This window comes from Diorhabda carinulata, chromosome 9, assembly GCF_026250575.1.
Source record: "Diorhabda carinulata isolate Delta chromosome 9, icDioCari1.1, whole genome shotgun sequence".
Classification (NCBI taxonomy): Eukaryota; Metazoa; Arthropoda; class Insecta; order Coleoptera; family Chrysomelidae; genus Diorhabda; species Diorhabda carinulata.
In genome coordinates, this window is record NC_079468.1 from 7,611,724 (window position 1) to 7,639,218 (window position 27,495).

The following is a 27,495-nucleotide window of genomic DNA, read 5'->3' on the forward strand; positions in this document are numbered from 1 at the left end:
AATTAAATATTTAGTGACAATTACATACTAAATTGTTTCTATTTATAGAAAAATCTTCACAACGACTCCCATTGTTGATTGTCAAACAGAAACTAAGCATTTAAAATGGTTGTATTTTAGTGAGAATTTCTCAACTCTTGCGAAAATATATTACATCGAATATCAATACAATATTTGACAATAATTAAGTATAAAATGTAAAAAATCAATAAAAAAAATAATTAAACTGTATAAATAAAATTTAAAATTCACAGAAATATTAAGTTTAATGTAGTGTAGACCCACCTGGAACTTGTTTTTAAATTTTAGATGGATGTATATGATGAACTGATTTCTCATTATAAGAGAATAATATGCTCTAAATTTTGTAGGAGATTTAGAAAAAGTACAATGTACTGAACTAGAACACGCAGATTCGTGTTATTATATTTAAGATTTGTATGTTGATTTTATTCACATAATCTATAACGACTAAGTTGGAATTTCTGGAACCGTTGGTAACATTCGTATAGAACACTATATTTACTACGATCTCTACATCAAACTCCGGTCTCTGAAGACATAACTTGTGCTATTGACTGTGGTAATGTCTTCAGCATTATATCAGTCCTTGCAATGTGCAAGAAAAAATATCCTTTATTAATGTTGGCAAATAACATCATCTAGTCTTGATTAATCTTAATCTCGAAACCTGCTTCTACGATTTTTATAAAGTATTTACATTGTTGTCAGATCTTTCCTGTTTCCGGAAAAATAATGAACTTTGTTATTTCAAATGGCGTTTCATCTGTGGATAACAATTTCGTGACAGTGTTTAATTACTAGTGAATCTTATTCTGCATAATCTGTGTTCTGTAGGAAATAATGGTGCAGTAGCAGATCGTCTACATGCTCCATTTAGTCTTCGCCCCATAAGTAAGAAAGAAATTCTAGAACTGTCGTGATCCTACCATGTTTTTTCCGAAAACTGTGAACTATCTCAAATGCATATATACCAATTTTAAAGATTTTGTGTCGCCTTCACTGGTTAAAAATTCAAAATTGATTAAAAGACGCAGCGATCCGGTGACAAATTGGTGATTAATTTGAGCAATTAGGATTTTTCAAATTAGTTCTTGGTATAAAACTGAGTGAAACTCGGAAAAAGAAAACATGTTTGGAAGAAATATATACTTTATTGAATAATTACTCAACGTCTATTCCAATTAATAGCTCTATCAATCATCAATTTTTTTTATAAAATCGAGCGCTTAGACGAGATGTCAAAAAATTAATTTTAAAAATTCCTCAATTTTAATCAAACGATAATTGTAACAGCTTCTCTGTTAACTGAAGGAAGAAATAAAATTCAAAAGTAATCTTATATATACAACAATGAATCGTTTGAGCTGAAATCCTCCACATCTCCGTAATTCTAATAATATTTATCTTTGTTAATTATATTCAGATCAAAATTCGTAGCAATACGTCGACATTTTTAGTTTTGTTATTCCACACTCAAATTTTATATAGAAAGGAGGGCTGGATATACCTCATTTTAGAGATAATTCAATCACCTTCTCAAAATTATAACATACTTGACCGTTTTTAGCAATTCGTAAGAAATCTCATAACAACTGTAAACAAGTATTTTTTTTTCAGGTTCAGGTTCACTCGCATAAGGAACCCACACAGAGCAGAGGTGTATAGGGGACTCAAAAATATGACGATTGGGCGTAATTTACCTCTATACCAAGCTGTATAACTGAGAATTTATGAAGCCTTAAAGCTGAGCGAATAATTTCGAGAAAAATGAACATCTTTGCAACCCTATTATGGACATTAATTATTGATAAGCAGAAGGAGAGATCGAAACATTCTGTGAGGTTAATTATGTTTGATTTGGACCTAAAAATTTCATAGAAGTTTTGTATCTGTCAGTTTATTTGAAAAATTTTTTTATGTTGTAATTTTTCATAAAACTTCATCATTTACAAGAAAAATTCGAATATCAATTTTATTTAAAAAGTTTGCTATGAATTCCTACACCAAATTTGACAAATTGCACTAATTCATTTCTTGTATCGATGAAATAAACATTTTTCTTCAAATTCTCATTTACATTTACAAGAATTTTCCCAACTACTTACCAGCAGAACTGAATTGAAAATTTGATGTATAAATTTATAGCTAACCCTTGATTTTTTTTCAAATAACATTGGTGATTGTTCGACTTTTTATTAAAAATGACAAAGTTTTATGAGAAACGTTTACTAGAAAATTAATTTCTTCCGAAATATTGGGCCCTACTTTGTGTCCTTAGAATTCCTCAGAGATGCAACTTGGCGTAGAAGTAAATTATTTCAACGCTTCTCCAACTTGTCGATGCCGTGCATGTTCATTTGACTGAATTTCTTACCGGCAAGCATTTTTTCAGATCAGCGAATAGCTAGTAGTCACTGGAGGCCAGATCTGGATTATATGGTGGATGAGGGGGAGATTCGAAGTATAATTTGTTCAATTTAACCATCGTTGCTTTCGATTTGTGAATCGGTGCATTGTCTTGGTGAAACAGTCGCTTTTTCTACGGTATATGAATCCGGTTTTCCTTGATTTTTGCATTCAAACGATCCAACAACACTATGTAGCATTCGCTATTGGAGATAGTCGATAAACGATATTCCTTGCGCATCCGAAAATACCGAAGCCATAACCTTCCCAGCTGACTGTTCTGCATTTAGGGCGCGGTTCACCGGAAGCAGTCCACTCAGATGATAATCGTTTTCATTCTGGAGTGAAGTGATTGATCCAGGTTCCATCCATTGTCACGTATGTAAGCAACAAATCTGATTTATTACGTGTAAATATGACCAAACACTGATGCAACAACAAGTTATTTTTGATTGATTGTGAGTAAACGCGGCACCGACTTGGAAAAAACCTTTCTCATGGTCAAATGTTCTTGCATAATTGAAAACACACTTAAATCTTTACGGTCTCCTAAGCTTTCTCAAGCAATTTCAATTAAAGATTAGATATATCCAACTTATGGACTTGTTTCATGTTTCTGGAGAAACCACCTCAATTGAACTACCAGAAAGTTCACCATCATCGGTGTCTGTACAACCACGTCATCAACAAATCAATAACAAATGATTATTTTCGATGGAACATAATCCGGATAACACTTTTGAAGCCATTGCTGAGTTTGTACAGTTTTTTTCCATCAAGAAGCAATGATAAATTGGCACACGAAATTTTTTTAAGTCCATTGTTTTGAAAATAGCAAAAGTAGCTTCATTTAAATGACTGTCACTTTTTTGACTAATCGAAATGTCATGAAATTTTACACATAGCCTTTTGAAACGTCATATGTATTTGAGCCATCTGTGTGTCAGTCAAACGACTTATTGAGTGATGTTATAGCTTAAAATTAAGCTTCATGATATCTGACTGTCATAAATGCTGTCGGTTTTTGTTGTCAATTGAAATATTAACGGTTCGTTGTTAAAATTGGATTAATTTTTTAAAAAACCACACTTAAAACGCCCCGTATGTTTTTCTCAGGTTCAACTTTGAAGGTATGGATCCGTGCGTTGGCTAGATACTTCATCAGGTGTCTATAACTGATAATTTTGATATAGAATGCGAAATTAATTTGTATGTCATTGCATGATTATCACCTGATATTGTTACAATCATTCTGTTTATTGATTTGAAATCATCAAAAAAATTTTTAATCAAAACAAATTTCGATGTGAAAGGCAAATTTGATTCATTCAACTGATGTTTTGAACAAAAAAATTATTTTTTATATGATGTAATATCAAACAAAATATAAAGAAGCATTACGAATTATAAATAGAAAAAATGTAATTCCCCTAAAAGTTTAGTAGTATAAATTATACGGATGAAACAAGAAGCTTTCGGATGAAACAGCACAAATTGAAGTTTGGTTGTTTTCCACTATTCATAAAACATATGTTATGTACCCAGCTACAAAACAAAAGAAACATATAACTAAAATCAAATTATTTACCCAATTTAATCTCAGTCAAAAACCTCATCTCAGAGATTCTTTGAATCGTAAATAGTATCAAAAATACATTGGAAAAATATTTCCAGGAACTTTTGAAATGCGCGGCACAGGAAAATGAATATGAAAAAGAAGAGAACGGGACAAGGCGACGAGAATTGAGGAATGGAGAATAGTGGCAGGAACGTCCAACAAGAAGTTAGTCACCCATTGGTAACACAGAAAAACAATAAATCACCTGGCTTAGATGTAATCTCATATAAATATCATAAAACGTCTGGAAGTAAACTCACCGGACATCTTTACGGACTAATTCTGGACATTTGGTCGCAAGAGGAAATGCCACTATATTAAAATACAGATAAAACAGATATGTTAATATGTACAAATTATTACCGTATATATGTTTGATGCACCGCATGTAAAGTATTCACATACAACTTGAATAAAAGACTACCATATAGAAGAGAGCTCATTGGTGAACACCAAACGGGATTCATACCAGATAGATCCACCATCGACCAAATATTCAACGTCATAGCGACATTAAGAAGGGCGTTGGAGCATGTCCTAGATATTCACGGATTTTAGGCGGGTCCATGATTCCATTGACATCCACAAACTAGGTGTCATAAATGGGCTTTAAAGGTTATGCTGTTCAATGTAATCATAGAATACATCATTAGAAATTTACAATTAATCTCCGAAACATATTTAGTGATAGTTTACCATCAGTGTCTGAAATTTATATTATTGTTTAGCTTGAAGCAGCGTTCTAAGTTCTATAATATTTTCATTTTATCGATGCTTGGAGCTCAAATAAAACTATCATTGGGGTTACATAATATTTCAATAGTAGATTTAGCGAGAATTCAATCACCCCTCCTGAAACTACCACTGAGTTCTTGTTCTTTATCTGTTAAAATTTGACATTTACTTCTACATGCATTAGATATAACAATAATAGTTTGTTCTCTTATAAAATAGTTAATATTAAATATAGACTATTGGTTTTTACAGTAAATTATTATACACAGATAGACCCCTCATATTAATTTCTAATCCAGGCTACAGTTCAGTTGGCACGAGCCAGTCCACGTTCCCTCAGAGAATTAGAGACACGTGACGGTTCTAACTAAATCGTAATTTTTTGTTGAGAACAATCCGTGTCCGTATTATCCTATTCGACATACGTGAGTAAAAATTTCCAACACCATTTATAAAAATCGGTATTATCCATGTTGTTGTTGATAGGAGGATTAAAGACAATTTAATAATTCTGTCAAAGGTGTAAATGTGAGAATAAGAATATATATTTTTTAGATTTATCAAATTCAAAAGAATTTTCAGATTTACAATGTTTGTCCAAATAAGAATAACTGAAACTACTTTATACATATTAGTAGTTGATGTAATGGATTAGTTCAAATTAAAAGTACGATCTAGTCATAAATTTTGAGAACATGCTTTTTTCAGAAACAAATGTGACTAATTTTTTAAATCTAGAAACATTTATTTGATACTGATTATCTGCTCTGTTTGAATTGAAATAATGAAAGTTGTAATTTTAGATGATTTCCAATAAAAAAGAACATCGAACTAGAAATATTTCAATTTTTAATGGCTATATAGTTTATATCTACAGCCACTACATAATCTGTTTTTAACTAAGATAAAATTGATAATTCAATGCAATAATATTATTCAATCGTCGTGTCAAAAGTGACGTTAAAATTAAATGATAATGCATTATTTTGACGCAACTAAGTGATGCGGGGCTTTCTACAAATAATAATGGACTACAGAATTGTTGACGTCACACACCGCCATTGTTATCGCAGGTCGGGGATCACTTTCCAAAAAAAGTTTTAACTGCGTTGTTGATCGTATATTTGTTTAGTATTTGTAATTTTTTATATTTTCTTTGATAAATTTTGCGAAAAATACCTTCTGACACAACGACATTACTCTCTAAAACAACAGTTAACTAATTAAACACTTTTTAAATAACTTTAAAGAACACACACTACCTCACAAACTTTTGTTTGGAAAGTGAACTTTAAAATATGACGAACGTGCCGTCACGTTTCGGTTGTCTTTTGTATCATTTTGTGAAAATTTGTTTCAAATTCAGTTTGTTGTACGTACAAGATTAATTTTACGACATATTGGAATTGGCAAATCTGATACTTACAATATCAAAGAGGAAATAAAATGCGGTTTACTAGAATTTTAGAAAAAACTATTTTTCTGAAAATGTGGTACTCGTGTATTTTGCTGAGTTTAATAAAAAGTACAAGTCGTTCTCGGCAAAATTTGTGTGTGAGCGGTGTTAGAGACAACAAAGCTGTGGAAAAACTATTAGAATGGAAAGAACAACCGCTGATGCTGAATATTATATCGACGACAAAATAAATAACAAGGTAACAGCAGAAAGAAGAATAACAAGTAGAGAGAAAAATACCACAGGAAGTACTATTATGATATGACGGGTGAAGAAAATCCACCTGGAGCTTTAAATAACTGTGGTAATAATATTAATTGAAAGTATGTTTTCGCGAATTTCAAACTAACTGCACCAATAATTATCACAGTTTGTGAAGTTACTCTTATATTTTGAGCTTCGGCTAACTCTTGTGTCATCTGTTACATGTCTTCTTGGTAAAGCTTACAGTCTCAAACATTTATTGTATGCAAGTGTAGTTGCCCACGGCTGGCCCTGCACTGTCCTCTGACACCGATGATTTTGCCATTCCAATCGAATTGTCAATATTTTTCAATTGACAACATGACATGAATAATTTCTTAGTAGTCCATTGAGTATGTTGTAATGTAGTTATCTACTTCAAATTTATTTTCTACAAATAACTATGAACCAATTCCTACTGCCAATGCCATTTTATATGAATACCAGTTACAAAGTTTTTAATGAATTCTGTTAACTCATAATTTTCACTTTTCACTTGTTTCGTTTCTACGCAACTTCCTGAAACTCAGCTTTACATTTTCCTGGAAATCTAAGTCGTGCTTGATGTATTAGTCATTGTTTTTTATGTATATCAGGTGAAGATTTGTTACTGAAATGGTGAATATTTAAAAATAGATGGAGAAGAATTGCACAAAATTTTTCCAATGAAGTGATATTTTAGAATCGGTAAGTAAAGGAGATTTGTGAGAAATTCTTCATTGAGTCATATTTTTATAATATAATATACAATGTGCGTGAAAATTGGAAAAAATCCGAGAAAGTATGCGAAAATTTTAGTAAATGTTTCAGTCTTCTCATGGCTTTCAATCTCAACTCTAAAAACTAACAAACACGCTTTCAAAGTACATCAAACTAAAAAATTAAAGATAATTTTTAAAATAAGCTTAAAACAATAGTGAATGAAAAATACTTGTATTATTGTGAAAAAGACGTCGGGCACTCAATTTACGAGATGAAACAAAGCACTCAATGATTTCTTCACAATAATTCTGGTATTTTTCATTCATTGTTGTTTAAAGTTTATTTAAAAAATATTTTTAGCTTTTTAGTTTGATGTGTTTTAAGAGTGTTTTTTAGTTTTTTTTTATTTATAATTATTTTACACTTATTAGTTCGATTTGTTTTCAAAAATAAAAAGTTCTAGTCATTAGTACTGTAAATCTCCAACAACATAATAAAATTTGAGGTGTTAAATTCTAAAGTTATACTGATGCAGGCAGTGTAGTAAATCTCCAATAGAGGTAACGAACGCAATTAACGTGGTGGGATATACTAACACTAATAAGCCACAAATGAGAGTTACAAACAAGTTAGCAAACAAACCAACATATAGGTTAAGCTAATATAAGCGTGTTAAAAAGCTTATATTTCTTTGTATGAGCCACCAAACTTTATTTAACTTTAACTCACGGATGTTTTGTGAAATACGTATTTTTCTCTGTTATTTCACTTTTTCTAATTGGCTAATCACAAAGTTATTTTCATAAGTTTGTGAACAGAAAATATTAGGGAATCAGATCTGGTGAATATGATGGCTGAGGTAATAAATCGGAAAGTAGTTGGGTTGACTCTTCTTCAACAAATGCGTTTTGTTGAAGTTTGGCATTAAAAAGTGTCAGCAAATTAGCAAAATATTAATCAGTTATAATTTTCTCGTTTTCCATGCCGAAAAAACGGTTTTTGCTTTTTTGAGAGATTCTTCAAACATTATGAGCTTTCAGTTGAAATATTTCAGGAAGATCGTCCGCAAAAAATAGGTCAACGGAATTCTGCATGATTTGGTGATATATTTTAAATTTTATTGCATTATTTTGGAATACTTACGGAAAAGCTGGAACAACTAATAGTTACTTTAATGTTCGATCTGTTACTTCTTAAACTTATTATAATAATAGTATATTAGTCATTATGTAGATAAAAAGATTTGGCAGCGGTGGGATTCGAACCCACGCCTCCGAAGAGACTGGTGCCTTAAACCAGCGCCTTAGACCGCTCGGCCACGCTACCTATATGACGTTTAACGTAAAATAATCACGCATTTTCTGAGGAATTTTAAAAATAGTTCAAACTGTTATCAATTTCTATTAAATATAATATATAATAATACTTTTACTTACCTTTATAATATATTTTGGTAAAAAAAGCAATAATAAAATTTTACTGCGGTTATTGTTTTGTCGAAATCATTTGATTTGAAAAAATCTCGACAAAATAGGAATTATGAAAAATCTCAAAATTTCAGAAAAGTCATCTGCAAAATGTATTGTAATCTTGCATAACTGAGATATACTCATATAGCTCAATATTATCTCTAAAAATGTGGGTTGGAAACAACTTTAACTATAGATCAAATCTACTTCTTTTAACAGTGCCTAATTACCCGTGAAAATCTAAATTTTAGGTTATGACTTCTAATTGTAAGTGTATTAATTGGAGTAAACGTCAAACATTCTAAAACAACTGTTAAATAAACACAAATAAAATGTAATATAGATTCTATAATTTCATCATATTTAATTATAATGATAATATTAGTGTGGAATCGAACGGATATTTTCAATATAATTGGTCAGTTATTTTTGGTCTATTGTAACCTTCCACTGCAGATAAAACCACGTTTCCGTATCCTCCATAATAATTCTTGATTAATTTCTCTCGCTCATGTTAAAAAGTCTATTTTATATTTATTAGTATGTCAGTAAAATTCAAATTTAATAATGCTATACTTTATCAATATCAAAACTTCTATATAAATGTGTGCAGTTTATGGGTGCGGTACAATGAATATGTGAATAAAAAATAGAACAATTATCATATTTCTTCTTACATATATAGAAAATAAAATGGCAGCGGTGGGATTCGAACCCACGCCTCCGAAGAGACTGGTGCCTTAAACCAGCGCCTTAGACCGCTCGGCCACGCTACCTTGTTATCCCATTTCCATAAAATACATTCAAAAATAAAGGAAGAATGAAAATCAATTGACTTGTCAACGTGAAATAAATGCTTTCACATTTAAAAAAATATCAGAAGAAATTAATAAAGGTTTAAAAGATTAGTAAAAGGCTTTCGCAAAAATAAGAAGAAGCGACATGTGGGACAGCTTAAGAAAATAATAAAGTCGAAACATATAACATAGAATCTTTATATTTCAATAGAATAAAAGAAGGGCTGAGTTCATTACTATTCTTCATAGTAATAGAAGATAAAAGTACAAAGAAACCGTGTAAGCTCAGCAAAAAAGGAAAATGGGAAATTAATGACAATGAAATGAAACAAGGAAAGTTGCAGAAGCTGAAAATATATATGATACGGCAAAAAAAGTAACAGCATCATCATAAAAATAAAATTACTTAAATGAATAGAAGTAATCATAAGAAGAGGCCGAGCCAGAAACGAGACAAAACAGCTGATTCAATTTAGATTAAGTCTATAGTCACTAATTACAGAAAGATATCTGAGCTGGTTAGACCATATTATGTATATAGAAATAACGAGAGCATAAATGCTATGAAACCAGAATACAAGGAATGAATAGTACAAAGCAGCCACGATATAATACTACTAACTTCGGAAAGTGATAGAAAAACGATGCGTCCATTAGAGAGAAATTAGACGACTATTAGCACAAAATAGGAATTTTTGGAAGAGATACATAAAATAAATACAAAACCAACAATTGGGTAATGGAGCATAAATTTGATATACCGCATTTATAATGTCCTACACTTGAAGATAACTTGACAATTGAATAAATAATTAGAAGAAATATCAAATATATTATCTGTTGATGTTTGAAATTCACATTACGATTAGATCCCGAACATCTTGCATTAATTATCAGCATTGTTGACGACCGAAAAGTATGTTTGATATTTAAAAATATTTGAACGACTGAAGACAAAGTTTTGATAATGATAATCTAGGAAGTATTTAATTATCAATTGGTATGACAACAAATTAATTAGATCTGATTATGTAGTTAATTAAGCTGGAATTTCTAAAACCGTTGTGATATACATTTAAACACACTTCAACACAAAAACAATTATATACACCGCTATTCTCTTCTGTGTGTGTATAATTATTGTGTGTGTGTGTCAACTTGCATCTAAATTTCAACTACACAAATAATTTAGTTTTGCCATTTACCAATCGTGGAGCTAGTGTAATAAAAATGTCATTATTGTCAATATCAATTGTTAAGATAAATAATCATTTGTTTCCCAAACGCTTTCCTGATGTGTGTTGTAAATGAGAAGAATTTTGTAAAATTGAATGCATTAAATTATCGCTTGGGAGAGCATCAAATAATTTTACAATTTTCAATAGAAAACGTGTGTAGTATAAAGCTATTTCATTTATTCCTATCGATCATAAGTTAATATTCCGAGTGCTGATGCAATTAGTAGTTTTGACAAAGAAAAATCAGGTTTTTTCATTGTACATGGAACTGGTAGAAACAATTTAACACCTAGGGAAATTGTAATGTATCAAGTTTATCGGAATACAACAGCCAAAATTGAAGAATAACAACGAGCAATTAAGTGAAATTGGAACATTTGAGTGTATAGAAGAAAGTTTAAAAAATATTACGAAAGAATTCATTAATTCACTGTTAAGACACAGTACAGCAAAACGATGGACTGACTATACAGGTTAAAGCTTCTCTCTCTTTTTATGTACAAAAGAAGTGTCTACAAACTTTTATTTCAGCTATGATAAATTGCAAAGGAAAAAAAAACCAGACACAATTCGACCTCCTGGACGACCACCTATAAGGTGGTATGAAAGCTGGTCCTCAGCATCCCAACTACTCCTGGCAAACCCTTGATGAAAATACAGGACCTAGTCCTAACGTAAGAAGAAGAAGATGATAAATTGATATAGTTTAGTCATTTTACTACTAAACTGCTGTGATGTATCAATATTGCTCATTTTTTACACATGCTTTTTATCGTGAATTTAGGAAACTGTGAAATCAGAACTGGGTGGAAATGAATAACATAGAATAGAGTAGATATTCTGTGTTGTAAATTCAAATGACCCGCGAAAATATATTAGTTTTGTCACGTATCATCGAGGGTACTAGCATCGGAAATCCACCATGTTGTTTCCACTGAATAACAACTAAGTTTGTATGTATTCTTAGGGTATGCTCTGTATGTGTGCTAGTGTAGAGGTGGTAGGGAATACTGTATTCAGCTGAAGCTAATAATTATTAATATTACTTTTGATGAAGTCGAAATGCCTAGTAGTAGTTCTCCAACTAAGTACAACAGAAAATTTGCTACAAACAAAATCAAAGGGGAAGTACAAGAATTATAAATCGTCATTACGTCCTTACGTTGTCCTTACTATGGGTTTTCTATTTACAAAAATATTCCCAATGAGTGTTTGAGATTAACGTTTGGAGTTTTATTACCCTTACTTTGATTTTTATAAAGCAAAAATTGGTTAAAAATAAATAGATAAATGATGAAAACAATGCATGTATTTGACACATTTAATCGAATAGTTTATTCGACGCATTTCTTTTATATAAAAATCGCAATCCAGTCATAAAAGTTATAAGAACAATAATGTAGCTCATACTCAAGGAAACTGATAAAGCTGAATTGAATAAACAATGAACTAATTTGAAGAAAAATTCTTAGGACCTATTTATTTTTCAAATTTGAGTTATATTACTGAACGTACTTCACATAACAACGGTTATCACGAAAATTTACACAATGAATTTAATTAATTTTACGAAAAATAATATTTGGTAGGCAATGGTTATCTTCAGATATCATTGGATGTTATGTGTTCCCATTATCTTCACTGGAATTAACATGCTAAAAGGTCAATATTTCAATATCATAGTATTAACATTTAAGCAGGGTATATATATATTTTATTAGACGTGGTTAGTCATTACAGCTTAGTAGACAGACGTTACGTATTCAATAAAAATAAATTGTAAGTACTACATAAATTTTTTATTCAATTTACTACCAGGAAGCAATATAATAAGTAATAATATTTCTATAAAGAGCTACTTTATAAATTTCGTATTGGAACTAGATTTTTTTAATTCAATTCTATACAACCATTTTATAGTATTTTCCATACACCCTCTATATAAAGTTGTGTGGTTATAATTGAAGTGTTAATCAAATTTCCTTGTCCTTGTGACTATCTATCGATTTATTATAAGCATAGAAAGTTTAAGAAACAATTTTCACAATGATTTCCTCAATTAATTGAAAATTATAACTACCCTTGATTCATGTTGCAAACGATAGAACGGGAAATCATTATTCATATACATACATTTTATAATTTAGGAAAAATATTTCAAAATTATACAGACTATCGAATTTTTAAAACAATTTCCCTTGCTATCCCTAAAATATACACGTTACTGTACTTGAAATTTCAAAAAACTTAAGCTACCAAACAACTTTAATTTAAAACAGATACGGTGGCCAGTTTATTGTTCCATTATTTTATATCAACATAATTTTCTGAAAAATAGGTAAATATATCGATCATATTAATTATTTCATCAAAAAAATAACAATTATGAAATGCATAAGTGTTGTTTCCATCGTTTACTTAAATATTTTTTATAATGTGTCAAAATTTAAAAACTAAACTTTTGATAGCATTAAAAAAGTTACCAAAAACACGTTCACTTAATAGGTAATTCGTAACGAATAATTCTTTACAATGTTATATTGTGAGTCTAATTCAATTCTGGGATTTTACTGAACATTATTCAAACTGTTAGTTTATATTCCTCTGTTTTGATAGAATTTCCCCACTAACTTCTAATCAATCTATCGACTTGAAATTTTGCATTAAAAATTGTTGGAATATTTAATATTTCGTGAATTAATCAATTTAGTTTTCAAATGAAACAAAATTTTGCATTTTTGTCATTATGTAATACTATTTCCAATCAAATAACTTGATTTCACAAATTTATTAACGATATTTTTAGAAAATAGATCGTAAACGCGTCTTCAATCGTAAACCTATGATATATCGAATCTTATTATAATATCTAATGATTAATAAAGTGCATCATAAAAAGAAATTCCAGAGAAATCATAAAATTGCTCAAAAAAATGACAAAAGAGAATATACAACCTTTTATACAGTTTAATTTTACCTAATAACGAAATTTTGTCGTCGAGCGCAATAAACACTTTTTGCACGATTTGCATACAATATTTTTTCTACGTTCATGAAAGAAAATGTTTTATTTGGGTGCAGAAAAAGCGTAATTTAAGAGCAAAATATTTAATAATTACTTAACACTATCGGTTAACATTGAGAAAGTTAGGAACTAGTAATTAGGAATAATTTAAATTATACATTATTTGTATCATAAATATTAAAAGTAAATGTACAATTTTCGCAATTTGCAATATTAATATTTCTCAGTGAATTATTTTTTAATTCTTCATCTTGATTTGAGACTTATCTAAATGTACTAGTACTTGGTATCTATACATTGTCATTTTCTTCAGCTTGAAATATTTGTTTTGCAACATTGAGCTTGTTTGCAAGTGTATCCTTCCGCTACTGTCGCCGATTTCTATCCGCCATATCGTTTGAGCTCTAGTAAATCTGCTCAAGTATCTGCAATAAGTGTTGTGGATGATATCCCGAAGCAGTGATTTGTGTATAGCTTAGGATTCTCCAAATTCACAAATTTTGCAATATCATACGGGATCTTAGCAAATGTGTATACGCCAATAGCTTGGATGGTGCAATTTTCATTTCGGTAATTGATAAATAAACGTTTATGTGGAATATGACTGGGACGTAATTTCGTGTATTAAAGGTATATATCGATCAAATTTAATTCTTCTTCAACCTTCAATGACAAAACTTCGTTTATTGTCAATTTTTGAAAATGGCACTTTTACAATTAATATTGAACCTATTTCTTTTATTACTTCAATACTCAATTTTTGCAGCTCATCTCTACGATATGACCCTGCGATGCCAAATATTACAGCGACTTACAACAAGTAATTTTAGGATGTCTTACAAAAGCTAAACAATAATTACTCACTTACTTTTTCCATCAAATACTATTTGGGAATTCGGAGCTTCGTTTAGAAATTGATAAATGTGTACCCTATTAAACACTTTTGACTTTTATGACTGGAATTTTGTAATATTGAGTACTCAGACCAAAGTGATGAGGGTTTTATATCTTTCGATCTTTTTTTATTTACTAGGTAATAAGCTTAATGACGCTGTATTTGCTATTTCACTAACTTCTGGTGGGGTCCCAACCAAATTTTCTTCATCACTATAATCTATTTTTCCAATAATATTACTCATTTTTGAACTTTGTTCAATGATCAAAATTAATTTCTAGAACTGCAGAGCTGCATTATCCAAATCATAGTAGTCGTGATCGCGGATTTTTGAGGCATTTACGTTTGTGTTTATAAATTATTGCAAACATATGGCATTTTATAAAAAAAGCATTTTCTAATAATACTTAATACATAACAAATATGATTGACAATAAAATAAAATCCGCAACTCTTTGAAACGTATTCCAATCTCACAGGAAAAAGGACTAAATATTTCGCTCATGAATGTTTATATTTGTCTTGTACGATAATGACAGTTGAGTGCAATAAATAATTATTGCACTAGTTCAATAAAGATCCACTTTTCCAGTAAATACTTCAAAAGTATTTATACGCACGCTTTGTTAAAAAATTCAATTGTCAGCTTGAATTAAAAATGTCACTTATACCATAACTGAACTGATTTCTAATATTTTGTATTTTATTTGATTAGTATTGCAAGTTTGATAAGAGTAAAAATGAGTGGCAATATGGAGCTTTGTCTTATTACAAAGGGATTAATCTAAGATGTTCTGAAGAGGTTTTTATTATACTATATTGATGAGTTTATGAAATCAATGGTTGGTTACACACAAAGTGATGCGTTAAAATTGCGCCGCGAACAATAATTGAGAATAAAATAAGAAAATGTAAGATATACAAGTCATATTGGAGGAGATTGAAAATGAAAGATACGAGCTAAATAATAACACTAAGGCCGGGTTTCTTCACTCCCTAATAAAGTTCCTACTGACTGTTATTTACCGAATAACCAAAAATTCGGTATTTTCACCTTCTAATAAAGTAAACCTCCGAGTAAATCGAGTTATTTGCCAAATAAGTTGTTAGGCAGTCACAACTGTCAATTGAAGAGTTTAGTAGAAACCTAACCTAAATTATTATACATCAAAAGTAATTTGTTAATTTATTATAACTTATTTGGTTAGTTCATTTTTGGAATTATTCGTCTTAGAATTAATTAAATATTTAATATCGATGCTTTTCAAGATTGAGAAGATTTGTTTGATGAAGAATTGATTGAGGGAATACAGAAAATTTCAAAACAAGCTTATTCCGTTCGTCATAAAATTGATCATTACAATTTTTTGTTCGATGATGAAATTTTTTGACCGTTTTCTTTTTCCTTTCCTATCAATTATTTTCAATTTAAACTATAATTTTCAGACCAACACATATCCAACTAGCGACTACTTCAACATCAACCTTAACAAAATACGTGCAAATATAATTACGCACAGATCGTTGTCACAAACACAAATCATAGGAATCCGTCAATAGAAGAACGTTTTTTCGCTTATTTCTTTCCTTATTCAATACATGGACGATTGCTATATAGGCATCTTTCATAGTGTTACTAACAGTAGACTATTTGTTAAATACATAATAAAGTGACAAATACTTATTAATAATATAATAATAATAATTAGTTAGTTCGGATTTAAACCAACTAGGGTGAAGAAACGGTAAACATTTGTTCGACAATTAAAAGTTCCTACTAAAGTTATGTGGCTAATAATTATTTGGCACTTTATTAGAACGTGAAGAAACCGGCACTAAGTGGTTTTATACTCCAGAATAAACTCGATTGTGGTTTCACGTCACCACTTTTTATATATTTTGAGGAAGAAAAACTCTCAATTGTTTTACTTTTATTCAACGAAAAGAAGGTTTGTGATAACTACAAACAAGTACGTTTTTCCCTCGGTTCACTAATTCAAATGATCTGTCTCGGTAGGTGTAAATACAGTTCTAAACGCGTTTCTTTAAACCAGTTATCATCTTCAGAGAAGTTTTTTAATTTACCTTAAAACCATAAATTTGAAAGGCACGTAAAACAGTTAGAATACTGCATTAGTGGCAGTAAAAAAAGTATTGAACACTTGGTTATTTATATTGATGAAAATATATTGTTACTGAAATTAACTGCAAGCTGTTGCACAAATTTACGTTGTTGATCTTCAATTAAATGTGATATCTATATGTTAATAATTATAGTTAAGTGGTAGAAAAATAAAGTTTTGTATTTATAATCACGGAAACAGTGAGATACCAAAAGTTGTTTTTATTCCGAAAGTCAAGGACATTTTGATAAAGTATATTGTTGCACTAATCATGTAATTGTCGAATTTATTCACGATATTCGTGGTATGTTGATGGTATTTAATTGAATACTTTTTTATATGAACCTTGGTAAAATTGGTTTTTAGGGATAATTTAAATATAATGTTGGCAACTAAGTACTTTTGCATTTTACTGATAGAGAGCTTTGCTTTATTTTTTGGCTTATTGTAGTGCTGTAGGAATTGCTGTTTCACGTGATACTGTTCACATTGGAGTAACTTTAGAAGCAAGTAGTGCTTTATAAAAGCTTTTAGTTGTAGGTTAATTTTAAATGGATTGCAGAAATGAAGATTTTCGGCATATTTTACTTTTTTATTTCCGTAAAGGAAAGGAAGCTGCTGCTTTAGAAGCAAGTAGTGCTTTATTAAAGCTTTAAGTTGTAGGTTAATTTTAAATGGATTGCAGAAATGAAGATTTTCGGCATATTTTACTTTTTCATTTCCGCAAAGGAAAGAAAGCTGCTGCGGCTCTCAATGAAATATTCTGTTTTGGAGATACTTCTCTCAAAGTTGAGTAACGTTCTGGTTGGCCTCCTGAAGTTGATATTGACCAAATCAATATCATAATTGAAGAGGATCGTTATATAACTGTTCAAGAGGTTGCGAAGAGACTACATGTATCGTATACAATAATTGAAAAACACTTAAAATGTTTTGGGCTAGTTAAGAAGCTTGATATTTGGGTACCTCACGAATTCATTTAACACAAAGAATCAACATTTGCGATATGCACCTTAAGCGAAATAATACCGACCCTTTCTTGAAAAGAATCATCACTGGTGATGAAAAGTAGGTTTTGTACAGTAACATAGTTCGAAAACGATCATGGAGCAAATACGATGAACCAGCGCAAGTCACTTCGAAATCTCAAGAACAAAAAAAGCTCATGCTGTCAGTTTGGTAGGATTACAAAGGTGTTGTGTTTTTTCAGCTGCTTCGAAGGAGCCAAATGATCAATTCTGATTTTTATTGTCAATAATTGATGAAACTGGATGAAGCAATCAAAGATAAACGTCCAGAATGGTCAAATCGGAAAGATGAAATGTTTCACCGTGATAATGCAAGGTCTCACACATCTTTGGCAACTCGTGGGAAACTATTGGAGCTTGGCTGAGAAGTGATACCACATCCCCCATACAGCCCTGATCTGGCACATTGAATAGCCAAACTTTCACAAATGAGGATGACCTTCAATCGTACCTGGTTCAACGTTTTGTTGTAAAGGAACAGAAATTTTATGAGCGCGGAATTATGAAGCAAAAGGTCATTGAGCAAAATGGGAAATATATAATTGATTGAAAACTATTCTTTATTTAAAAAAAGTGTCTTATTTCATACTACAAAGCCGAAATTACTTTGTCGCCAAACAATAGATGTTAATGATGATGAAGTTGAAAAAGTATATTTGTGAACATATAGGTACAGAATAATTAAATAGTAACTTAACATAGCAATGCCATGAGGTATGGAGCGTTTTTAATGTTATCGCACTGCTCCTCAGCTTACTATATACCTCAAACGCTCACACTTTATGGTATTACTATATTCATTCGCTCTTTTTTCGCATATTACAACAATTTTCCAGGCTTTATCACATTTTACTTTGGTCAATGAAATTTAACTTCACTCAAAAGCAGATCATTGAGCTAATTATTAGAATGTAATAGTTCCCATGTGATCAACTGTCCTTCACATTTCTCTACTTGTGCGTCGGCATTAGAATCTATAATTCAAATCATTTGTACCTAGATTCATTCCCAAAATTTTACTTGTAATTTCCAGTGCATTTTGAAATTCTAAATCTATTTATTTTCTATTTCACATTTTCTTAATAAATATTTTTTGGTAACGCTATCTTTTGGTGCAATTATAAATTTTTTTGTTGCACCATTTTTTAGAAAAATTCCGTTTTATTTAGAAATTAAATTAATTAATTCACGATATGTCATTGCATAATTTTTTAAGCAATCTTATATTGGTCATCAAAAGCAAGAAAAAATTCTGAATTTAATTTGAGAATTCAATTTTAACAGAATAGGTTAATTAAAGCGTAGTAACAACAATTTTTTTTATTTATAAATGACATTTTTTAGACCTTTTTATATTCTTCTGTTGATTATTTTTCACCTATTCATAAGTCGAAACGTGAATATTTTCACCTATTTAAAAAACTAATTTTTAAGCGGATGATACCCAAAATCAAGATCAAATAACGATATTTGTGATTTGAGTAATTAGAAACATCAATGTGAAAAGCAATCATGAAAAATTAGTGACTTTTCATTATACTTGAATTACTCCAATATTTTTTAATTTATCAAAGAATTTTCGAAAATTAAGGTCGAGTAATATTGGACTGGGAAGGTATAAAATAGAAGATGAAGATCTTATTCTAAACTTTCCAGGAGAAGTGGGATTAATTAGCTGTAAACACTGAGTATCCCCAGTGCTACAGCTGAAAAACGGAGCTCAATAGATTATTATATCCCCTACTTATTCTGGTCTTTAGTTTTATGTTCTAGAAATTAGTTATCCAGCAATTTAATTTGCATTCGAGGTGATAATTTAAAATAAATTAAAAACAATGAATTTCCACGAGTTGCTAGTTCAAAATTTGCACGATACACAAATAATTTTTCTAATATTATTAACAATTCTTCTCTTTTAGTTGTAATATCATAATTATGGCTAGTAACAGCATTTTAAACGGCACACCAAACTTAAGTGTACGTAGTGCCAAACAACAGGATATGAAAGCAGTTTTTCAAATGATTAAGGTAAGAATAATAGAAAGAAATTGAAAATAAGTAGTAACAACGAAGCTGACATCAATATAGAAATCTTATCCATCAGTTTTTTGAGAGGAGAAGGTCCGTTTTTGAGACCAAATGGTATTCGCAAAAACTCGCAGTGGCTATGAGGCACGGAAAAAGTTGTTTTTTCGATTGAATTTTGGTGGACTTCAATTTGATGGAAGCCTTTGACTAGATCAAGAGTAGTGAAACATGTGGTTCTTCCTAGATTATCTAATATGTCTTGGGGAAGATTATACTTACTTATCTTTAACAGTGTTCTCATTTAATTCACGGTTGTCAATAATCATACGAAATTTTTTCTTTCGGGTTTGTTTGGTATAAAAATTGAGGGTCTAATAATTTTTTTCTCGATTAATTAATTGAATTGTCTAGAAATTTCTTCCTGTGCTTCTTTCGGATGTCGGAAACCTTTGATGTAAATTGGATTTTCTTATTTCGTGTTTAATGGCGGAAATAAAAATTAAATCGGAATTATCATCATAGAAAATATCTTTATTCGAAATATCTATATACGAAATAATGAAGGACCGAATTTATTTAGATCATTACAGATTTTATATTGATGTAAATGCTCAATATGTAAACGATCTAATGGCAAAGCATTTGGTAATGTAAATTTTTGTAATAGTATTGATAGATTCAGGGATTTTGATATTCTATTCTATTCCCTAATAGTATATCGAAATATTCATTTCAATCGACAAATCTAGCGTCAATGGTGTTTTAAGTTTCGTGTTATTTTCATGGACGTCAACGTGAGGGGCTTATTGTGAATGTGATTTGAGTTGAAAAAGGTAGAAGCTTTAGAGGTAGGATTCTATCGAATCCTCCAGTAGCAATTAAAAATTTCAATTTAGATTTTGGCTAAGTAAAGAATAACAACTGGAGGTTGTTTAATGGATTGGTGATTCGTGAGTGACTTCGTGAAAATTTTCGTCTTGAATATTTGGATTAGTATCAGAATTCTCCGTTTCAAAATGGTCATTTGTATCGTCAAAGTCTAAAGTATCGTTAGAATTTTGGAAATTTTCATTTTGTTGAGAATCGAAATCAAAAGTTCTTCTTGTGGATGTACTCATAGGTTGGTTTCTGGTAGATATAGTTTGTACACCACTCATAGAATGTAGGGCATTTCGAAAAGTTGGAAAATTACTTTTATACGAGAAATCAAATTGGCGTTTAATATGAATTCTTGAGGTTAAGTGAGATTCTGAAACCTGCGGGTGGTAATTAAGTTATCTACCGATTTTACAAATGTTGAAAGATTATTTTTTCAACTAAAGTTGCCCAAAGAAGGGAAATATCGTTGTTTTGAAGAGGCATTCTCAAGCTATCAATGTTTCAAGGTTCTGAAATTTGATTTTCAGAAGATCGAGAGCTATTAGTTGAAGTAGTGTCCAAAGGATTTATATTGGGACAATAATGAATGTAAGTTACTTTCGGAAATATCATTAAAAGTGGTGAAAAAGGAATGTTGTACTTACAAGAGAATGATCACTAGTGGTATCTTCTGCATACTTCGTTTTTCTCGCCTTGGTTTGTTGGATTGTCTCGTTTAACAGGGAACTTATACGATGTACGATGTCAATCCTGTTTGCAGCGCCAGAAATGTTCTTCGAGACACTTTTTAGCTTTTCAAAAGTAATTTATTTACAATAAACGCATTTTAAATTTACACAGAAAATAACAATCAATATTCTATTAAACTGATGGCAATAAAACAATGAATCTTTGATAATTACAATGAAACTTATATTTATTTGATCCGTGTTTTGAAATCTGCTGCCCATGTGAATATTATTTATTGCTCGCTGGAATCCGCTCATCGTTAGGCAGTGTAGAGGACCTTGCACATTTTTATATAATCAGTACCCATATCTTGAATTTTCCTTCAATTAAATTGCTACTAAATTTTACTCATAATGTAGAAATTCTTTATTAAACACATTGTTCCTATAGAATTCGTTCAATTTATATAAATTTCATACTTGTCTATTTTATTTTATACTTATCACCATAAAATTTTATTTTTTTGCTATAATATATTATTTTTTTATTCTCCAATATCCCATTTTCATATCTTTTCATACAACCTAGGAGCACTTAGTGATTGGAATTTAATTTTTGAGTGTTAATGTGTATTTACTGCTTCTTAATGTTTTATTTTGAAAACACATCCAACCTTTAAAGCGTCATTTTAGTAACTCTAGTCTTTTGTCTTGCAGATGCATGAAAATCGTTTTTTACGTAGATAAAAATTATTTTGAATTATGAATCACTCTAATGTATAAATTTCTCAAAACATCATAGTGCTGGGTAAAATTTTCATAATGCTTTTGCTTCCTCTGTCAATCGTACAACATAATATTCGGCATCCATTCGAGCAGGTAGGGGATTCATTATTGTTAGCTGCGTGCCTAGGCTCCAACGACATGATCTTGCAGATCACTGTGGAAAATAATGTACTGATTGAGTCGTTTATCAAATTAGTTCAATATTTTTTTCTCACAATTTTTTATCAGAGTGCAGGTGTTTGAATCATCAGGAATGTATAACTAATTGAATATTCCTTTAGAAATAGTGTGATGAGTCAATCTACGTTCAAATCAACTTTTAACTAAAACTCAATGCAAATTTTGAGATTTCCTGTTATTTTTCTGAACTGAGTATTATTACACCATTAGCATATTCCAGTTTGGATCGTATTACTCTATACTTGTTATGTTAGCTTTGTCTTCATTTATTCTTGGTAAAATTGTATCTAGATGTCTCTGTTGTATGATCGTGCATCCTGATGTTTGGATCTGCTTCCATCGGTAGTAGTATTCTAACTCCCTCATCGGCACCTCTTTTCTTTTCCCACTTTTTGCAAGCATCTCTACTTTAGAGTTATCTTCCAATTCATAGTGTGAAGGTACCCAGCAGAAATTTACTTTAGCGCCACCAATCTAGAAAATTGCCTTGCTACAGTTCATTACTATTTCTGTTTTTTTGTTTTTGAAGCTTCCGAAGTATCTATGTAGATTGTTGTGTTTTCTATTCCGGTGGTCTTCTCTATTGTGTAAATTAAAATTTCTCTCATTTAAGAGTTGATGAATATTCTTTATGTTCTATATTTAATATTCTTATAATTTTGCTTTCGAAAATATTGTGCTTATTCTCGAATAGTTATGGTTAGCCTTTTTACTATTTTCTAGATTTCCATATTACTAATTTGCTGATGTTTCTCTCTCCTCCTTCATTATGGTTAAAAGTATTACCTCAAAATATCTGAAACTGATTCACATTTAAAAATTGATTAATATTGTGCTAATTATAACATATTCATCTTTAAGGAACTGGCTGAATGGGAAAAAATGAGTCATAAGTTGAGACTGGACGAGGAACAGCTAACTAAAGATTTTATCAATAAAGCTTTTCACTCATTAGTGGTGGAGGCTGAAGATAGGTCTCTTGTAGGATACGCTATTTATAATATAGATTATTCAACTTGGGAAGGAAAGTCACTTATTTTAGTGGATTTATTCATCAAAGAAAAATATAGGTATGTATAGTTCACCAGTGAAATAAAATTTATATAGAAACATTGTACACAATCGAATAAAATCATATTTTCATCTTAAAATGATAAATATATCGAACTGCATCATTGGATAACTTTCTGTTTAATTGTATTACATAAAAATGAGAAAAAAAACATATTAAAGTAAATTTGGAGGCATTAAGAAACGGAGAATGATAGAAGAGAAAAGCTAGTTCAAAACGATGTGGAAGGAGTTTTTTAACAACTTTCAATCGAAGATAAAGATTGTACACATGAATAGGACGAAATTAACCGAGAGACTAATAAAACTGGAGAGGGTAAGAATGGGAAATCACCTGGAAAAGATTGAATAAATATGAACTGCATGATTGAATATAAAAACTGATAATAAATATATAATGAAGAAAAAACATGAACACCAAATCAATATTAAATTGCGATTTTCAGCGAGCACTTCATTAAGAGAGAGGAACGAAATTGAGAAAACTACTTGCAATGTATATGATGGAATCAAAAGCAAGTGTAGTAAATAGATAAGGAGAAACTGGAGAATTCACAATTGATCGAAGAATAAGAGAAGGTAACTCACTATCTGCAGCCCTATTTATTAATTCTACTCATAGAGCACTTACTCAGAAATAAAAAGAGAGAAATTGAGAGGAATGCATAATAGCAAATTCAGGCGACACAATACTTATTACAGAAAGACGCAACATAATGGAAAGTATGTTGAGGAAATTGAGGAGGCAGAAATGGGGCTAATAAGTGAAAATGAAACAAATATTTTGGTGAGACAATAAAAATGGGAGATTATGAGTTTGGAAGATAACAAATGGGAAAAGAAGATAAAGAATTAAAGAAAAAATATTAGCATCCGATAAAGCATATCATGAAAATAAAAAGATGTTGAAAAGCAAAATTGAATAAGAAATTAAAAATTAGACAGATACTAAGTAAAGTGCAGAAACAAAGACAATGACAAAAAGCGGAGAAGGAGTTAAGAATAGCGGCAAAGAATAATAAAAACAAATAAGGATCAATCAAGATTGATGACAATGGAAACAGACAATGTATGATTTTTGAAATAAAATGAAAATTTCATGATACAATTGAATGGTTAAGAAAAACAGATAATAAGATGGCTAGGGCATCTATGGAAAGTAGGCGAAGTGGTAGAAGAAAAAAGGAAAGGAGGGGACATTCCAGAAGTTATTAAGAGAAGTAGAAAAGAAAAATTGGCTACAGTTTAGAATTAATATACAATAAAAATTGATTCACCCCTCGAAAATAATCTAGAAAGCTTTACGTGGATTGACCCTATAAGGTTGTATTCATATTAAAATCCATCGTTCCGGTTTCCTGTGTCATAAGTTTGTATTTCTTGAAAAATCACACTTTACCATTTTCTTTCTTATATTGGTTTTAATTTTTGTTCCAGGGGTAAAAAAATTGGAGAGCAACTATTTATTTCTGTTATGAAAGCGGGTGACGCACAAGGTTGTCAAAAAGCTTATTTCCACGTATTGTCTTGGAATCCAGCAATAAAATTTTATAAAAGGTTAGGATGTACTGATGGAAGTCCATATTTAGTCTATAGATTGGAACATGATAATTTTAAAAAGTTGGTAAACACCAGTAAATTGTAATATTTTTTATGTGTAGGAGTTTGTGATGTTTTTTAATAGTTTTAGCAATAGGTTTGAAATATACCAATACAATGTATTATGTAATTTAATAAATTTTTTATGAATAAATTTGTGTTATTGTTGGAGAATAGGTAGAATTCATTTATTAAAGTTATTCCAATTGCCTTTTGTAGTTGTTAAATGAGTCCCGATAAATTGTTCTGGTCGTCGGCAGACGAACTCGGTGTTTGTAAGCCACGCCTGCCTGTGGAGTAGGTCTTGCAAAAACTACTCTAGATGGGATCATGTTGCTAAGCTCGGAAGAGCATTTGCCCTTGTAAAACTGAGTCAGGTCAGCGACCTTTCTTCTCTAAGCTGTCCAAGTTTCTGGTCACCTCTGGATCGCCTATGAGTCGAACTGCTCTCTTCTGTATTGAGTCGAGCATTCTCAGGGTATGCTTGCGAGCCGAACTCCAAATGTGTGAGCAATATACCAAAAATGGACGAATCTAGGCCGTTAGAGAATTAGAAGCTATTGCGGGGCATGTAGCTTTTTGATATTAAAGAAGGCCCCAAGTTTTTGTTAAGCTGTCTTGGCTAAATCTGTCACCTGACTTTGCCAGGACATATTGCTTCCAACCTTAACACCCATTTGCTGTCATGGTGATATTTTATCTCCAGGCAGAAATAAATCCCGAGCTGCAGTGCCAGCCTTCTTTGTAAAAATAGCAGCCTAGTTCTTTGCTGCATTTAACTCAATCAGATTGCTCCTTCCCCACTCCAAAATATTGAGTATTGATGGTGGTGATCTGTTGCTGTCTACGGATTTGTGTAGTAGCAGAATTAATTTGGACGGTTGATTTGAACGACGACACCAGTGTGCTATTGTCGGCGAAGCTATAGATCGGGTTTGCAGTTTTGTCGAGCGTATAGTTGATAAACAGGAGAGAGAGAGAGAGTAGTTGATAAGATGCATTCTTGGAGGACACAAGCATCCACCTCAAACTAGTCAAAACCTGTCAAAAGCATTCGATATGTCTAGTTTGATTGCACTGGTGGCATTCTATCTGGGATAATTGCTTTATTGATATTCAAGCTTTTGAGAAGTTTTGCCACATCTCGGTGTCGAATTTCTATTTCTGGCATAGATGTACCAACTCCAGGCAGATTAGGTAGTTAGGTAGGTAGATAAAGATTCCAATCAATTTTAACAAAACAAAACTTTAGCAATTTTTAAAATTCTATGTTTTCAGTTTAACCACATATTGGAGCTTATACAAAATGATCGTATATTGATTTCTCACAATAATGTGACTTTATTCTTTTTCATATTTCACGTTTATTTCACTGTAAAATAGTTGTCTCTTTCCTGATAAGTCAGTCATTGGGGGTTCATGAAAAAATTTGTTGTAGCGACTAGAAAATCCTAATCAGCTACCTTCAGAATTAAAGTGGCAAATACATTTAATACATTTCCGGAGATTGAAAAAGGCATTTTTGCTTGAAAGTAAGATATTATTATTATTATAATATAATTATTATTACGCCAAATTGTTATTTCATATTATGTAACAAATTGTGTCGCTTTATCTACAAAATTTTCTTATGATAATAAAGCTTATATTTCTTCTTTAAAGCTCTTCATTTGTTTTTATTTGCCCACATATTTTCCTCAATGCCTTTCCCTCAATACGTTCTTCATTTTTATTCGAGAGTATTGCTACCAGGTATAAGAATTCATAACCTTTTTCTATTTGATATTTTCCTCTCTTTTTCGCTATAATCTTATTTTTGGGTTGCTGTTCCTGGATTGTGGGGAGACACTAAACGCTAAATTTGTGAAGTCTATGAAGGTGGTTGGCAAATCTAAGGTGAAAAGGGTTTGTTGTATATCAGTATATTATAAGTGATATTTCACATTCCATGTACATGGAACACTAAATTTGATATAATTAGATATTTTTGTCATGTTTATTGCACAAATTCAATTTGTCTATATTGCTTTTTATCCCCTATTATTACAATACTAACATTTTTTTGTGTTACAATCACAATAATGTACAAATAGAAATATACATATAAAAAAAAATAATTTACAAACCCTATAAGCCTTTCTATCAATTAGAAATTTCAGTCCTGTTTAATGAAGTTGAACAATGCTTAATGTAAAGTTAAGACGACAAACTTACTTTATTTTTATTGAAAAAATTGAAATAAATTTTTATTTCTGAAAATAATATGAAACAAACTAAAGATTTTGTTGTGAGGCATTTTGCAAAATCTCCGTTACTGATCTAGGATGTTATATTGAGGTTTACATTCTACATCATCAGAATTGTGCTTTAATTCATACTCATATAAAATTAAACTATATTTGTATAAGGTATGTTAAGCTAAATCAAAATATTCTGTTTTAAACATGAATAACTCTGTATAATAGGATTGTAATGTAGAAGCTGATGATTAATACATGTATATAAATGTTATATCTGTAACGGAA

At 30.6% G+C, this 27,495-nt stretch overlaps 1 protein-coding gene and 2 non-coding genes across 3 annotated transcripts; 1 reads left to right on the plus strand and 2 right to left on the minus strand.

Moving 5' to 3' along the window:
• Positions 1–8,428: 8,428 nt before the first annotated feature.
• On the minus strand, positions 8,429–8,510 carry Trnal-aag (transfer RNA leucine (anticodon AAG)). The gene has a single exon. It is a non-coding gene; the product is annotated as a tRNA-Leu (tRNA).
• An 837-nt stretch (positions 8,511–9,347) lies between these two features.
• On the minus strand, positions 9,348–9,429 carry Trnal-aag (transfer RNA leucine (anticodon AAG)). Its single transcript has one exon. It is a non-coding gene; the product is annotated as a tRNA-Leu (tRNA).
• A 2,995-nt stretch (positions 9,430–12,424) lies between these two features.
• Positions 12,425–25,124, plus strand: LOC130897874 (thialysine N-epsilon-acetyltransferase-like). Its single transcript, XM_057806816.1, has 4 exons — positions 12,425–12,467; positions 19,679–19,787; positions 23,162–23,370; positions 24,809–25,124. The coding sequence occupies exons 2-4, from the start codon at positions 19,695–19,697 to the stop codon at positions 25,014–25,016; spliced, it is 510 nt and encodes a 169-aa protein (XP_057662799.1). The 5' UTR covers positions 12,425–12,467; positions 19,679–19,694; the 3' UTR covers positions 25,017–25,124.
• Positions 25,125–27,495: the final 2,371 nt, after the last annotated feature.